The 18,548-nt window shown below is 35.2% G+C and overlaps 1 protein-coding gene across 1 annotated transcript in view; it reads right to left on the bottom strand.

Annotated features, from left to right (window-relative positions):
- Window positions 1-6,660: 6,660 nt before the first annotated feature.
- The window catches only part of cta (Guanine nucleotide-binding protein subunit alpha cta), a 30,916-nt gene continuing 19,028 nt past the window's right edge, over window positions 6,661-18,548 (bottom strand). The window contains exons 5-8 of the mRNA XM_067082543.1: window positions 15,169-15,219; window positions 14,422-14,639; window positions 9,077-9,242; window positions 6,661-8,930 (exon numbers count right to left, since the gene is read on the bottom strand). Coding sequence (XP_066938644.1) covers window positions 8,733-8,930; window positions 9,077-9,242; window positions 14,422-14,639; window positions 15,169-15,219 — 633 coding nt within the window. The 3' untranslated portion in view covers window positions 6,661-8,732. The remainder of the gene's footprint in view (window positions 8,931-9,076; window positions 9,243-14,421; window positions 14,640-15,168; window positions 15,220-18,548) is intronic.

The following is an 18,548-nucleotide window of genomic DNA, read 5'->3' as shown; positions in this document are numbered from 1 at the left end:
CCTGCTTTTACCAAAGATATTCAACTGTAACTGGTTACAAAGACATCCATACCAATGCACCACACTGTATATACAGAATTATTAGAATCAAGGCATTCTTTAACTGAGTTTCTTTCCTTTCCAGCATATTACTGCAATATTGTAAAAAAAATTTTTTATTAAAGTGCCATTATTCTCTTCACAGAACTTCAAATGCGAAGGTAAAAAAGAGCTAATAAATGAATGATGTCTTGTCTGTCAGCAAATTTGTACATTCTAAGAAATATCTGATAGATCATGGTGCATAATCATAACACAGCACACACTCATACAAGATCAACAAACATTTGTATCTATACAGGCACAAATCATATACTGTGTAGTTTTAATTTACATTGCACCGGTATATAATCTTCCTGCTATTCATTACTACTTGATGTTATCTACAGTACTTGGGCACATTTTTCAACAGAGGCTCGCATATAACAATTTCCATAATTTTTTACCTTATTTTCAAAGACATTCACAAACTAAGAAACCACTCTACACAAAAAATACTCCATATTCTGAGCCTACCTCCCATATTAGGAATTTTGCATACTGCAACATCTCATATCAGGAGAATGGACGGTACCAATGTAATATTTGCCAGTTACCATATGGAAACTTTAACTACAAATAACTATCCCATATCTCGTCAACTAATTACAACAGCTGTACTGTATTCCACTATGCATAAAATAAGCATTTATGAAGTACACATACAGCATATGTACTCCTCAAACATTATATGCAATTATTCGTAAAATGGCAAACAAGTTTAGCACTTGCAACCATTCCCTTCCCAAAAGCCAGAAAAAGTCAAATAACACTGAAATACTGGAAATACTAAAGAAATCATAAAAAAGAAGTATTTCTGTACTGTAAAATCTACCACAGTCTTTTCCTTACTGGAACGTGGTTCAATATGGCAGCAGAGAAAGTGAGATCAATGTTAACTAGCTAGACAAGAAGTGAGGTTCTTGCCTACCTGAAACCCAGAATCCAAGAGGGCACAAGCTTGGTGAAACTATCCAGCCAATAGGTCTTCTATGAAGGCTGTAATTAAGTGTCTAAGATTTGACAAAAGTCTACAAATGCAAGCTAACGTAAATGGGTTTCCGGTGAAAACAAATGACTGATTTAACCCTCACAGTCTGGCCTAAAATATATATTAAGCACACCCTATACCGGGCTAAATTTAAGGATGGCTAATTTAAAAAAAAAACACATCAATGGAAAGAGGAATGTATGCACATGCAGATAGTATGCAAAAAAAATTCTAAAACATTTCTCTACCTTCCACGGGAAGTTGAAAGTAAATACTTCAAACCCTGTGCGGGGCATCGTTACCAAGACAGTTGTAAAAAATATGCTAATTTTACCAAGTTATGTTTTTCCTTATAATTTTTTAAAATTTTCTTTTGTAAAATTATAATTACAGCTCACACAATATCACAACAGATAACTAAAATCAGTAACAAATTATAAGTATATTTATTGTAAAATATTTACGAGACATCCTTGGATGGGAATGGTAGAAAACTCTCTCTCCTGCACCGACTAGCTATTTTAGTTGCTGTAAGAGTTGCCTTGAGTCATTTATGTCCCACGGAAGTAATCTGAACACTTTTCCCACAAAATTCGTTCAAACTGTATGGCGTGAAATGTTGATCATCAAAGGAGGATACCCAGAATTTACCCTAAAGCTATACATAAGTCGTCAATTGACGATGCCCGCTCACAAAATTTGTTGATTACTCCCAATGCTGTACTGATGCTGTTTATGCAGCTAACCTAAAGCCTGAAACACGTTTCAAGAGGATGTCTCTTTATAAAGTTAGAGTACTTAATTCATCAGTATTACAGATATATCTAAACAAAATATCTACATGAAATTCATAATAATGTGTTTAATTAATACAAATCTCTTACATTTCAATTCTCACAGAGCAGCTGCTCATTCAAGGGATGGAGTCATTCTTTCAAGAAGCACAGCTGCACCATTTTTTTCAAGATGTATGGGAAATCTTCCTACACACTACAGTAAATCATCACCCACTTATCCAAGCTTTAGGGCAAAACTACATGACATACCCAAGATTTGTGAGCAGAAAAAAAATATTTTACAATTAATATGCATTCACAAAATGCAGATCTTATTTCACTTAAACCAAGTAGCTATTCGGACAGGAAGTGACTTAATGGCTCTTCACTATTCAGACAAACTCAAGATCCAAAAAGGTGATTAAGGGAACCAGAAACCTTTGATCCATGGTAACCAATGGGATCTAGCTAGTTGGGATATAGTGACAAAGTGATAAAACATCACACTTAGTTGGGAAAATGAGGATAAAAATTTGTCAATACTACACAAGAACACACATGTACCTTGTTTAAGAGTAAAACAGAGTTGTGAGAAGACACTGTTAACTAATCAACCTACCCACAACTACAGGCCCTAACAAAAATGTGTCCCTGAAAAGATGAATGGCATTTCTACGATAAATAATGGCATGATTGACCCCAACAACTTGTAGCAATTATTTACACAACAGACATTTCATTTTTGAATACAGACCTCAGTAATGACAAAATCCTTATATGACAATTATATGCTCAATGTAAGGCCATCAGCAAAAACAAGGTAAGTGGTTTTAGCAATATATCTATGAGGCTTTCAAGAGCCATAACAACAGGATTTGGATCTTTCGAGGCACTCCTGTAAAACTAAAACTTGGCTGTCTGATGTTCAGTGCTAAGTTTCACTTTTACATCAAGGGTGTCCGTATGGTCATCCGAGGAATCAAGGCTGCCTACTGTCCCACAACTGGCTTAAGTTACAGGATTCCCTATAGCTGCCTCACAGCTGCTCAATATCATATTCCAAGAATTTACTTTATCATGGCTATGTGTGTAATTACCATTAATTCGTAACTCGTTTACACTTTCTCCTATCTTTGTCCAACTGGGGTAGTTGTATTACAAATGCTTCCTATGTAAAAGGTAAATGAACAGCAAATTTACATATATCACAACTTCTGGCAACTTTTTTCCCAGCCAGAGTTCTCCCTATCCCATATCATTTCAGTTTAAAATGAGAACAATATACATTTCTTGTCTTCAGTAAAATCATTAACCATACACTAAGCCAAAAGAAGCCCACATCAATGAATGCCTTAAACTTGCAGTTTCCCACTGACAGTAGAAGAAACATGTATAAATGAGTGAATGACAAACTCCAATATTATTTATCATTTCACTGCACCTCCATTACTTCTCATCATCAATGCCACAACCCTCTCTGATTCACTGTTTCCTGGGACTAGCATCCTGGGCACTTTCTTCTCATCATTTTTGTTTTGCCTTAATAATGATCACACTTCACAACAGTTTGAATAGCAAAAAAGAGGTCTTCCAACTTTCCTCTTCCTTTCTGGTATTTCCTAAAAAATTTTCTTGGAATTCAATTGTCACCCATTACTTTCAGATGGTCTATTCAATGGCATCTTTTCCTACCTCTATGAGAATGTATAAAGTGAAAATTTGCTGTATTCAGGGCAACAGATAATCATCAGATTACAACACCGTATACCTAAAATAAAATGGATAAAATGATACCTTGAAATTCAGAATATCAGATGTGTGGCAACTAGTATCTCATGTTATTAGTGCTTTTTTTCTGACGCTAATGATGATCCATCATCATATACTGTAAGAATGTTGGCCAACACAAAATCACACTTATCAACAATATCCCAGTCTAGAAGTTTCATATGTCCAACTAAAGTTTCTCCAGTCACAAGGAAACAGGGATGTAAAGAAGAGATAAGGTAGCCTGGCAATGACAGAAAAATATTTGACTAAAATTACTTTAAAGTTTGAAATTACAGTGCCCTTCTTGTTATGATGTCAAAGAGTAGGTTTGTTAGAGAGAAAATTAAATTCTTAGCTACCAAAAACTTGGTGACTGGAATCAAAGTAATGGATGAAGAACTGCTAAGAAAGGCTGGAATCAAAGTAATGGATGAAATACAAGGAAAGATCGAAGACAATTTAATTATATACCTCTCTTTATGGTAACAGGTCCCATTTCTTGTGGGTGAAATTAGTTTAATGCCATCCCTCAGTAACAGATACTGGCTCTGGAGGAGGTACACAGTTGAAAGTTAAAGCTGATTGAGGAGATTACACTTAAGTGTCTAAGTTCTGCACATCTCTCAGCAAATGACTGGATGAAATGAGTTATATTTATTGTTGAAGGGTATTTAAAACTAAGGCTGACACTGGCCTAGATTCCTGGGGATGAAATGGGCACAGGAACCTAGCCTACCATGGAATGTACATCTTTGACCCCATCTTTTTATATAAAAAAGACCAAGATTTTGTACTTAAAGTGGAACTCAAACTATTCTTAAGGAAATGGATAAGCAAACTTTAAATATTTAAATGCTTTAGCAAATAAAAGTAGTGGAATAAGAGGAAGCTGTGACCTGTGTTTTATTATTAGTACTCAAAATAAATGAATAAAACAGTACTTTGACTGTCAAATACTGAAAAGACGACTTGGAAACAGGTTATATGGGGCATTTCATAGATCAAAAAATATTACTTAGTAGTTTTACATAATAAATGCCGGTGAGAGTTACTCAAGTCAGGATACTTGGTACAGAGTTCTGCTGAATTCAAAGTTAAACAAATAACCATTATCTTCAATGTCTAGACACTCCAATAAAATTTACAATGGAATGTCATTGTGCAAACCAAACAAAGCGATAGAAAAACCAAATACCATGACTTACTTTGTTACGGATAACAGGCAAAGAAACAAAAAGTGCAAAGGGTTAAAAGGAGCTGAATACCAAAAAGCAGCAGTTACTGCTCCCTGATTTAAGAATATCTGAACAAGCAACAAACCAGCAATTCAACTGGGACAGTACATCTCTTCTAGTTGGGAGCTCTCTTACTCAACTAACAGCTAACTAGTTTGCAATTCAGGATAGTTTTTTCAGTCTGGTAATTAAGCTGTCAATCACGATTAATATGAAAGCACACGGTCAAGAGGGTACTGATGGTACAAGTCTGCAATGAGTGAAATGAAGCTTTGATTCCCTACATGTACTGTAGCAGATGACATAAAAGTTTTATACAGTTTCAGTTTTCATCCTCAAAAGAAAAAACAAATATGGGACAAATATATTGCTTCCAACTGCTTGAAAATAATAGATAGAAATACTTCCCACAAAACTTATCTCTACATGAAACTGCAAATCAACAACCCATAACCAGGTTTAAAGTTCAAACCTGCATGTATTTGTGTCAATCTGGACTGCTTTGCAACCTTGCTACCTTTGAAATGTTATACCCATTGCCTTGTGTGCTACAATTAATTTTTGCTTCGGCTAACAATTAATTCTAATCTTATTCTCTTGTCCTGGCATTTTCCATTCTAAGTAGTTTTGTTTTAGTAATTTCTTTGCAACTGTCCTTACACTCTCTAAACTTACATTAGTCTTGTGTTGCCTAAGCTGTATATTTCTTTATTCCAGAATGACTTTTACATATTTCATATATGGCACCACATTGTCAAAAATCACAGTAAGAATACAAAACAGATTTCACATTAAGGTAAATTTCAAGATATGTGGTCTTAACTAAACCACAAACCCATATATACAGCTCTTGCTGGCCTGGCCTAAAAATTAGTAGTAGATTACAACTTCTTAACATCATAGCTAAGTGAGTCGACGTGGCTTGGGATTCTTTTAAAATTTCTTTACAGGACTTGTCTAACACATGCCATTCACAATTGGCTGAAACCAAAGCCATATAAATATTATCTTTAGTTACTATAGACCTATGAGCTTTTATTTATTTGCATTTCATTTCCAGTATCACTCAGTTCCGGAATGCTGCACATGCAATTTATTCTTCTCACAGTTAGTTAGTTATTATTTATTATTATTATTATTACTATTATTATTAATTATTATTATTATCAAATAGTTAGCCACACCAAAGTTTTAAAGCTTACAAACACCATAATAAAAATCATGCCTAATGTGGCTAATACTGCAAATGATGGTAAGTTTAATAAAATGGGCTGAACAGTCAGAATCAGTGGTTATTGGCATGTAAGAGTGAACACAGCCTTCCAAGACTAAGATTTCAGGGTGAAATGGAAGGCTACAATTTGATGCCCCTGTGCACTCTACTGATGAATCTCACCACTTTGTAGTTACAACTCTTCTGAATCTCCTCCATGTTTTTTGCAAGTGACAATGTGTCTGCTCTGTAGAGAAGTACAGGCCTTATACACCTACTAAAGATTTCTGCTGTTTACTAATGGGATATTGATTTACCTGTGGTCAAAGCACCTCTATACACTGTCAATTTCTTTAAAAGATATTATAATCTTACCAATATTGTTAATGTTTTCATCAAACATTGACAAGAAAGCAAAATCAAGAGACTATCACCTGAAAAAAATCACCACTACCTCAACCAGCTACCAAGACTTGCACTTGATATGTCAGCAAACAATACTAAAATAATCTTAAGCTTTCTTGTCATCATATCTGGATCTGGACTGAGACCTAAAATGTAAATGACTAATCTTTGGCCAATGTCCTCCCTTCCCAAGACAATACCTTAAAAATCTGTTGCAAAGCCACACAATTATACTTGATAACAAATGAACAAAAAAAAACACACGAGATGAACTTACCATAACCTAACAGATTGTTCCCGATTCGTGGCTAACCTTCATAACTAATGACATGGTAATCTAGACTTTAAAAAAATGGCTATTAACATAAATCTTTTGGCACAACATTGGTTAGCCTTCTCCAGATCCATAAAACTAAGATTGCCTTCCTGTAGAAGCAATTGGGGTTCTAATCTTCAGCCCATCATTTTCCAACCCAAAAATGCAGCTGCGTAAATTTATAGAATACATAAATAAATCAAATCTCAAAATTTCATACTGACATTAAACTGCGAGTGAGTAACAGCTACGCGAAACTATCAACGTCTTAAAATTATGTAATAATAAAATCACTTTACAGCATTAAATGCAAATCAGCTGGGCTTTAACATATTCTAGACTATATGTGCATGAATTGCTACTGGATTGTAATTCACTTTCCAAATTCCACAAACCATCATAATCACATACATTCAGTGGACCACATTAAATAGTTTTTGGGAAATGCCAGGTTTCAAACAACTCAAGAAAAGCATTAACAAACTGAGTATTGTCCTGTTCTACAAAACATATTTTGATATGACAATTAATCCCCTGGAGGCAACCTGAGGAAACATTCCTCATAAGTATCATAAACAGCATGTTTGTATTATAATGAGAATTACTCTAATGTTTAGGTCGATTAATAACTTGACCTTCAATGGAAATATAAATTCAAAACATGACCCTAAAAATTACAACAAACTTACAACAAAGAGAATATCAGCAAACCAAACTCTTCAAAAATTAACTGTAGAATTAACACTTACTAAGTAGAATTAACACTTACTAACAAAAAGACACACTAATGACTTTGGACTGAACTCTTTGTGACATGTGGACTGTGTTCTTTGTGACATTTAATTTCCTGCATAAAAAGGGGACAATAAGATCATCTAAAGTAATTCTTAGTTAAAACTGACAACTGTCATATAACGGCTTTATCACGCTCTCCTTAGTAATCGGTATCTAGCAGCTTTAAAACAGCTGCAGTACTGTAATTAAAACTAGTCAGACTCCTTAGCCTTTCTCAAATAAACCAACAGAAAGTAATTAAAATAAAATAACCTTTAATTGGGATCACAATATGTTGTATATTGCATGCAAAAAAAAATGTACAGCTGCATTTCAAACACCCATAATTCAACCAAGGCTACTGAAAAAATTTCCCCCCATCTATGTCACATTGCATCACTAATGAAACCACTAAAATTCTATTCTTAATATTCAACAACAATCTTGAATATCCAAAGACTTTATGATTCTTCTATAGCATCTCACTCATGAAGGTCTGTGTATTTCTACAAATATGGTATCTACTATGTTCATTATAAATAAAAATAAGTCTGCCCCACCTACACATTGAGCATTTGTTACTTTATAGGAAAGACTTTCCATCCAAAAAGGGAATAAATGTATATACATATACATCATATGAAAACTATATCATACGCAAAAAGTTTTTACTGTCAATTTTGTATTGTCTATCAAATTCTCTTGGATCCTCTACTATCACATTTACATATAAGGTTTTCTATCAAAGGATAAATATACAAAACAATTCAAACTTCAAAACTACTTTGGAATGATGATCATAAGGGCTTAGAGTCAACTTCACGTCTGTGTAATTTTCACTAGTAACCTTGGCGATAACAGCTAAAAAATGCAAGTTGTCTACTTAACAGCTTGTGCAATATAACTTTTACACCTTGAAACTTGTGAAAGAACAAAATGATCAATGCAAGCTGCCTCACTTCAACCTTGGTCATTTATAAAAGCACCTGTGTATAAGGTAAAACTTCAATTAAGAGTAAATTAAACTGGTTTTAAGCAGCAATCACTTAGCTGCCTTTTCCAATTTTTTTCAAATGCGGAGTATACACAGCAAATTAAATGGTTTCCAAATACACTTACTTGCCACAAGAATACTTGTCTCCAAAAGACTGTGCAGCACACCTATTGATAAGCTTCATTGTAACATTAGTGTTTCCAAATTTCGCTGAAGAATTGTATCTTTAACAGAATTAAATACAACCTTAATGTTCTCAGTGTCAACTGCAGTGGTGAAGTGATGGAAAAGCGGCCTGCGATTGTTATCAGCTCTGCGCTGTTCAACAAATTTGTGTAGGATGAACTGCTGAACACACTTCTCATCATGAGGGTTGCCCTTGAAAAACCATGTCAATGAATATACTATATGGTGTAAAATCATTAAAGATTATACTCATTTGAAAAATGAAGAAGAAAAGTGATAATATTCCATATCCTTCTAAAAAAAACATAGTAAAAATAGAAAAAGGGATGAACGCTTACCACAAAATCTGTGAAGTAGTGTGAAATATTGCTCTGTCTGGAGCGAATTTTCTGAATGAGAAGGTCTGTCTTGTTCAGAAAAAGAATGATAGATACATCTCGAAAACTACGATTGTTGACGATTGTTCCAAATATATTAAGGGACTCTTCAAGTCTATTAGTGATTCTGAAAAAGAAAAACAGGTCTATGGAATTAAACGAGGATAAAAAAAGATCTTGTATTTCTATACAAGGTTTGGCACCCATGAAGCCAAAAGACTGATTTTCACAGGATCAATAAGCTTTGAAATCCATGATGAATAATGCAAACATGATGCTTTTATTGCCAAAATCATTTATTCCTTATTTTCACAAACATGGAAATCCCATTCTCACTGGTTTCATTAGTGAAAATCCACAAGATGTTCACTTTGCACACACCGTGTACCTAATATAACAGACTGTGTCACAAGAAGTGCAAAAACCCAAAATGTATCACAAAAGCAAATGAGGAAGATAAGAGAGTTAATGGTCCTACTGTGATAGATGGGCACATCTTAGAAAAGGTAGAACCTTCCTGTTACCTTGGAGATGAACTGAACTGTGAACCACGCTGAGATAAGAGTAATATAGTAGTTGGTTCATGTGTAAATAATAATGCTGCATGCATAGAGAGTTAAGTATGATGTGTATACAGGCAGTCCCCGGTTAACGGCGGGGGTTCCGTTCCCAGCCGAGCACCGCTACCCAAAAATCACCGATCACTGTGGAAATATATGGCGTTTACAACCTCGTAAGTGCCAACAAACTGCTTATCAGCACTGACAAAATGCTTGCTGACGCTGATAAACCACCTACTGATGCCAATAAACCAACTACCGACATCAAAAATCAGGTTAACAGTCATTAGCCAAGCACTGTAAAACTGGATCGCTGTTAACCAGCGCCACTGATAAGCGAGGACTGCTTGTATAAGGCTTGCACTACTCTAGGCAACAGAAACATAGGCACTGACAAGGAAAATGGAGATTTTAGAAAGGCATGACCATCAAAAGTTAAGATTCTTAGCAAGTTTGCGGTGGGAAGACAACAGGGCTGACCCTAATAACTCGCTGGTTTTGGACTAGTGTACTTGATTACTATACAGTACTCATGGAATTTTCATGAATAACTAAATGGAATATTTTTGTGAGCTTTGCAAACTTTGCATACATCAGCAGATGACTCATATAGGATAGAAATGTAAAGAACACTAAAAACACTAGTAAGACATAAATGCTTAAAATACACATACATATTAGTCTACTTTACCATTAAAATACAGTTCTGTACACAAACATTAAACCTAAAAAGAAAAAAATAGAATCGCACACCTAAAAATGGCAGAAACTGTCCACACAAGAAAAAATTTGCAATGATGTACAAAGGGTTGAAAATGATGAAAAAACTAAATTTCTCATTGTAAATACTTTAAATATTACTTTTTACTTTATTAAAACTAGTTAGCTTTTTTAAAAAATAGTTTCCAAAAGAATTGTGATCTGTGCACTTTACTGGGGATTCTCACAGCTCTGTCTCAGTTTCAAGCATTAATCACATTTGTTTTGCACAATGCTCAGAAGTTTTAGCAACTATCAAAATTTTAGTATTGTATGGGTGTACAATCTATTCAATAACCCAAAATCATAAAGATCCTAGGGCTGCAAATAGTGTTACCAAGAGGCAAGGGAAAGTCAAGACCCTGCAAAAGAAAATCAAATTGCTAGATTTTCTACACACTGCAGACATATGATGGGATTGCCTAAAATTACGAGTCAACTGCGAAAAAATACTACGTCAAATGCAAAATCCTTCTCTCTCTCCCGTGGAAAATTTTACTTTTCTGTAAGGTATATGATTGCTATGAAAACTGCATCCCCACAGACTCAAATATGATGAAGGAAAGGGCATGTCCTTCTATGGACCCATAGGGCAAGTAGAAGGAAAATAATCTAGCTCTGCAGAATTCAAAACCAGTAAAGGCTGGTTTGATATTTTCAGGAAGGGGTTTGTACTAAGGAATGTAAACAAGCAGCCAGGCAGTTTCTGACCAACTAAGAGGCAGCTGGGCAGTTTCCAGACACCATACAGAAACTGATGGAGGAGCAAGAATATTTGCCAAAGTAGCTAATCGTTGCCAATGAAACAACTCTATTATGGAATAAAAATGACACAGAGGACATTTATTTGCCAATTTCAAAGCAGGATAAATTCCAACTGCCAGTCTTTTGCATGCCAAACAGGAAGGCACAGACTACCAGAACTCTTTTTTTTGTGAGGTGGATTGCCTTCCAAGGTCTTGCCGAAACTGGATAATACCCGCTGGCAACGCAGAACCACATGAGTTCAACACCAAAGGCACACCAGTTGTCTACTTTGTCTCCCAGCCTCATGTCTCTAATCCAACCTTTATATCAAAGGGGCAATAAGGATGCTCTAGCCCGATTACACTCAGTACTCAATGAAGAGAAATGTTCAAGCTATGGAAGATGACCCCACTACAGAAAAATGGCAACTATATAATTGATGATGCCACCAATATCATCAACAAGGTCATGAAGCTATCAAGCACGAGACAATAAACTTATGCCGGAAAAAATTTTGGCCAGAATGCGTCAATGACTTCACCAGATTTACTGTGGAGCCTATTGAAAAACGTGAAGAAATTGTGACTATGTCAAAGAAGGTGGGTGAGACAAGACTTCAAGATAAGGATCTTGAGGGATATGGAAGTTAATTGATACAACCACACCTGAGTTAACATAAGGCAACTAATGGAGCTAACCCGAAGAGATTCTATAATATGAGAAGAAGAAGACGAAAAAGAATAAGAAGAATAGTTTACATTAGATAACATCAAAGGGGGGTTTATTTGATTTACTGCTCTCATAGACTATTTTTATATAATGGTATAAGTGGTAGTTGCATCACATATATAAATTCTTTAAGAAATTAAAAGGCAAAAAGCCAGATACAAATTACACTGTATTTCCCAAAGGTCCCATGCACATCCTGGCCTCTCCCTCTACTGCCACCTCTCCTACCCCTGCCATCACAGAGGCACCAAGACCAGCCACGCCTCCTCTTCCTCTTCATCTGTTGTGTGTAATGTCTTATTGTGGACGTCCAAAAACTTGACAGCATGAACTGCATCAGCAGGTTTGTGTTATGCCATCATTCTCTATCATCACAAATTATGGTTCAATATCGCGAAGACATCATGTGAAAGACTCAAGTGGAAGTGGATACATATCATATCTTTGCAAATGCATAACTTAAGTGAAATTCTTCAGATTACAGTAAGGATTTTCCAGCTGGTATTTTTTTAAAAATACATTTAATAACATATATGGTATAAAAAATAACTACAATATATATAACCAGTTCCATTCTGAGAGCTGGTTTGTAACTTGAATAAATTTTTCCCAGGCATCCAACATTGTAGTTAGCCTACTGCATAAAGCTCTGTGCAGTAATAAAGCTTCTACCAAAATAATTTGATCACTGCAGATAAAGCTTATAATAAACAAAAATCTTTGCTCTTTCCTTGAAAACGTGGCAATGATTAAATGAAATAAAGTCTATATATCCCCTATATCATGCAAACATGGAAGTTTGTAGTTTTCAAGTTAGTATGTACAGGAATACCTGTACAGTAGATATACTGTAGTATCACATTACCATACACAAGCAGTTTATGTATTTCTCTCTCTCTCTCTTTCTCTCTCACACTCTTTTACCTTATACTGTACTGTATTAACAATACAGTATAGGTGGTATTACCAGGGATGGCATCTGTGGTTGAGAAGGCTGGTGCTCCACCAGTGTCTGGCCTGGGGTGGCTGGAGTCTATAAGACAAACAGACCACTGAGACAAAGATCTCTTCTTCCTGAGGAGCAGGTAAAAGAGAAGACAAGGAGACAATGAGGCTGTGCTCAAACCCCCTGGCTCACTCTGCCAGGAGGAAAGTTAGTCAATGGGCCAGCTGGGGACAAATGACACCAGGCCTTCAACAAATCACTTGGGCTTAAAGAATTACTGTCTTTCCACCCATCCATCCCTTTGAATGTCTCACCAAGATCCTCATGATTATTGCAATATCTACTAAGGGAGCATCCCATGAATGAGATCTCATACAACCACTCTTGGAGTGGTCCTGTGTACAATCATAGGTCCTAAAGCAACAGTGAGTATCCTTGAAGGAAAGAAATGCATGACACAATTAAAATGATCAGCTGGCCCCAAACCTTCACGGTTTAGAACAAGGAACATGACTTTATTATCCAAAAGCAAGAAGGGTGTGTACTTCCATTTCCACAGTTCTGACAAAATGAAACACTGACCACAGGGACCCATAACCACTTGACTTGGGTAATGGGAGCCATCCTCCAATCTCACTTGGATGCAGACAGGAATTCACTGAAATCCTGAGCCACACACAGCTAGCAGAGGCAAGATCCAATCAAATACCACAGCTGTGAATGGAATGATGCCATTACTTTCTGAAGAAATCAAATCAGGACAGCAAGTAAGTAGTGTTAACACCTTCTACTGCCATAGCAGAAAAGCCACTAAACAATGGCAAAGGTCAGAGATGTGGCTGGATAGCAGACAGCTGTGTCTGGCAGCCTGTTACATCACACTGAGCTTGATAAGGGATGTTGTATCCTAGGGTAGAAAGATGAAGAGACCTAATGCTGGACATGTCAGTGGATTAGTGAGCATGGCTCCAAGTGACAAACAAGGAAACACGGTATGTGGTTCATGGGCTGAGTCACGGAAGACACTTATTTACTGAGACTAGTGAGGATTGATTTTCAATATTTCCACTTACCATTAGTCATTACAAAATGCATCTAAAATGTATAGCCAAGGTGACTGTAAACGCATATCTGCCTTGCTAAATTGGTACACTGGACTATTGTACTACAAGTAGCTCAACAAGACCCCTGACACTCCTGCTCTCAGAAGCTAACTTGAAGCAACTGTTCACAAGTGAGGTGAAAATAACAATAGGTTATGATGTGAATATAAGAATCAGGTAAAGTTAATTCAAGATGTGAATATACGAATGAGGTAAAGTTAAAAAATTTGGACAGCTACTGATAAGCAGCAAAGAATTGTAGTCCACTTACAGTCTCCCATATAATGGTGACCCCCTAAACAAATATGCATCAAAGTATGCAGGCTTAACCATGGTTATATAAAGAAAAAATAAATGAATTTCAAGCCTGTAAAAAGAATTGATCCAAATAACAATATCAAATGATGTTTAAATTCAGTTTCAATTCAGGCTACTGATCCAAACTTTGAAATAAATGCTAACCTGTCTTCTAGTAGTCTTTGATCAAATTCTGAAGATGATGCAAGAAATAGAATGGATGTGACACTTTCAAAACACTGGAACCACTTCTGTCTCTGTGTTCGCTGTCCACCAACGTCCACAAATAGGAAGGGTACATTTTGGATAGGTATAGTAAATTCTGTGATTGCCTTGGTAGCCTTTCGACAATGTAGTATATCTTTATCAGTTGGAATGTATTCCTGAAATAAAAAGATGACAAATGTGAGTGTTATGAAATACAATTACTGTAGTGAAAATTTATTACAAGAGTTGATTTATCATTTACTGGTTTGTCGTAATTGTCTGTAAAGTACAGGTGCATAGGTAATAGCCTCTATAAAGCAGGGAATTATATGTTAAGAAAGAAAAAGGAATTATTCTAGAATGCTTATTACTGTTATCAAAATTAATTACTTTAACAAGACCAGCACCTAACATGACTTGACCAAACTGGAGAAGAGCAAAGTTAAAGAAGTTGAAATCTAAACGGAAGGAAAGAGAGAAAGCAAAAAAAAAAAAATATAAAAAGGAGGAAAGCAATGCAGCTGGGGCTGAAGGGAGTTCCAAAAAAAACTTTGAAGTACTATCTACATATGCAACAATAAAGCATCCTGTTATGAAAGTAGATGGTTGTATATTTTTTAGGTATTCTAGATTCCATTTAGAAATAGTTCACTTACTTATTTATTCTTATGTTCTGGAATGGATGTCATAATGTAAATTACTTACCAATATTGCTATTCTATCTAAGTCATTGAAGAAGTATGATACACTATCCATCTGAAATGGAAGCAAATTGCTAGAAACCATTACAAAGGCATAAAGCTAAAGACTGCAAATTCAAATATTTTACATTTTTCTAAGACCTATACAGTAAGCCTGAAATCTTTTATATAGATTACCTTTGACAAAACTGCCCCAGTCATTGAAGCTTGGTAGTAAGGTAAGTTAGAGAGGGTGAGGCCCCCACCCACTCACTCTACTATGGGCATTACTTTTATCTTTGTGCATGAGTATAAATGAGAGGTTGGTTATTAAGAGCAGTTACCATAAGACTTCAGATTTGTATATCCAAGAAAAATGCATATCTTTTATTTGCAATTTGTTCCTTATATTTGATCTTATTTAATATTTTGCAACACCTTATAAACTGTATGATTGGACAAATTGGGAATGTGGAACTTTCTAATCAAAATTCTTCCAAAGATTAATTTCCAATACATGATACACTTTGTTGGTTGAAAGTTGGACAATCACTGCAAATATGTTTGAATAGTGGTGTTGATCTGCATTCTCTGTATTCAGGAATAGGGTCATGAGTTATTCATCGAATAACTATAAGTGATCAATACAAATTTGGGATACTATTACTTACCAGGCTTTTTTTTAGTGGTGAAAATTACAATCCAAAGGCTAGTTTAATCATTTTAATTTTTCACAGTCAAATTCATTATTCTACAAGTACTGCCACTTACTAATGATAATGGATTTAAGAGATAGTAACAAACCACTGACAGGACAATGTTTATTTGATCCAGTTCATGATGACTGCAACTTTGACTGCCTTACCATTTGCATTCCCATTAAAGCCTAAATGAGCAGGACCTACCATATTTCAACATTTTACACCGGATTCATAAAATTTGTGGAATGAGAACTAATTTGTTAAAACATATTGGTTTCTTGCTTTCGAAGGGCATCTACGCAATTTCTAGTCAATGAAAATTTCACATTTCTATGGTGGTATGTTTTTAATAATCTTTACTGCTGACCATACTGCAGATAATTCTGCTGTGAAAACCAAAGCATTATTGAGTAATGAAAACTGGCTTGTTCCATTAGAAGATATTGCAGCAAATCCTACACCAGAGGAAGAGTTAGCTCCAACTCTATAAAGCATGTAATGTAGGCCTTTACATTTTGTACGTTTACTGTATGCTGTTTATAATGTTGGGGGTAATTGCAAAACATTTGGATAGATGGCAAGTGTACAGGCATGTGCTTTACACATAGTCAGTGAAAAGGAAATCCTAGTGCTGGAAGAAGCATTATGTTTACATTTAATGAATTAAAAATTCTGTTAGCTCTAATTAGGAATTGTGAGGTAAGGCTGTTTATGTCTCCTTGACTGCAAAGCTCTTTAGTTTGTGAGTCACTTGCCTGAATCTTTACTGCACTTCTTATAGCTACTAAGTTTTGATGTTGAAGAGGAGGTTAGCTTCTTTCAACTTCTACAGATTTGTTCCAGGAGGGCTTGAATGCCCCAGTACAGAGTCTGAGTCTTTTATTGTGAACTGCATTGAAGCTTCTTCATGTTCAGTCTGATGCTGAGCCATACTTAGTCTAAAATAGATAAAAAAAAAAAAAGTTTTGTATAGCAACATCAGGGTTGATCTATCAGCTCTCCAAGTTGTATGATACCCTTCTCATCAGGTTTAATGCTTTTTTATTTTGGTTTTCATTCATCATTGCCTGATCCTCCTCATATATGGTTTCTTGAACTGCAAATACATTTCAACACTCATATGCAAAAGAATTTTAGCTTTAGTGTGGCAATGACAAGCTGAAGATCACTGCCAACAACTGTTGTTCCCAACAATTCCCAGAGTTCTTTTTCTCTCTTGATTTATAGCTATGTAATCTACTTTGTACTTTGTTTCTATGAATGTCATCTGGAGATGTCCAAGTTGATTTAAGGATGTCCTTATTCTTGAAAATAGTACCCCCAATTACCAAATTATTTGTCGAACAAAACCTAATAAACTGTACATCATTTTCATTTGCAGTCTTTGTCAGGTCTTCCACACCCATTACATCTTCCATACCTTCACTATCTTACAAATTTTTGCATTTTGCATTTATGAGAGGGAAAGATTTGAAGAGGTTATTTTTCCCTTTACACAACCCAGTTTATGGTTGACTTTATGTTTTACAAAAATGAGTTCCAATTCTTCTGGCCACCATGGGAATATCATTATGCTGTTAGTGACTGAGGATACAGGGATACAATTATCTGCAGCATCTGTAACAAAATTTATGATATATTTGGAGGTATCACTGTGGCTTCTTAAAAGACTAAAAGGTGGAATTTGTCTACTGAAGAGTGCATTTTTTTCCCCAGTCTGCTTTATTTGTATTGCAGTACATGATGGTTATTGTTACTGGATAATTATCACTAGTATATAAATTAGCACTCTACCTTGTTTACTGTAGAAACCAAGCATAGAGAGATGTCAACTGATGACATGATGTTATGGGTGTTGGGGGAAACAAATGTTTGTCAACTGATGACATGATGCTATGGGTGTTGGGGAAATAAATGTTTGTATTATTTCTTTTAAAATAAAAATAAATTACTATTATCAATTAAATGTTCTAATTCCATGTCAAATGTGTCAGCAGTTTAGCACTTTAAATCCACAGGGGATTGTGTTCACTGAAATCTAGTAGCAGTATTGGCTGTGGTAGAAAGCTTAATACACTATGTAAATCTGATAAACTATAATTACTTTGGTTGGTTATATATATTAAAAACAGTTACATGGTTATTGTAAGGAAGATGTAATATCATGGCAGACTAATGACATAATGATTCTGATTTAATATTTCACGTGTAGTTCACTAAGTAAATTGCAGTTGCTAGTTCATTATTGGTTATCATGGAATGATCGGCCAACTTGTAATTTCTAATCAGTTTTATACATTACACAAGGTGTTGAATACACAGACACAAGGAGTTACAGTCAAATATTAATCTTTCCAATTCACCTAAATGGATTCTGGTTTGAATTCCTTTTATATTCCATTGGAAAACATAAAAATTGAAAATTCAGATAATGAGCTGTCAGGTTATGGTGATTAACTGCTCTGCTATTACTTGTGATTTTCGAATGAATCTGTTTCTACACTGGTATTTGTCATTGTAGTGTTAGGAATTTTACTTTTTGTTACTGTATATATTTTAAAACATCTATACACATTTATGTTTCTTAGGTTCCTATTTCTGATTTGTCACATTTCTGCTGTAAGTGTGTGGCATATAACCAAAGTGTTTTATGGGTTTCTCGTTCATCTTTCTTTCCTTGATGGCAGCTGAAGAAAAATTGCTT

This window comes from Macrobrachium rosenbergii, chromosome 39 (genome assembly GCF_040412425.1).
Source record: "Macrobrachium rosenbergii isolate ZJJX-2024 chromosome 39, ASM4041242v1, whole genome shotgun sequence".
NCBI lineage: Eukaryota > Metazoa > Arthropoda > Malacostraca > Decapoda > Palaemonidae > Macrobrachium > Macrobrachium rosenbergii.
The sequence above is the reverse complement of the archived record's forward strand: the minus strand, read 5'-3'. Positions and strand labels throughout refer to the sequence as shown.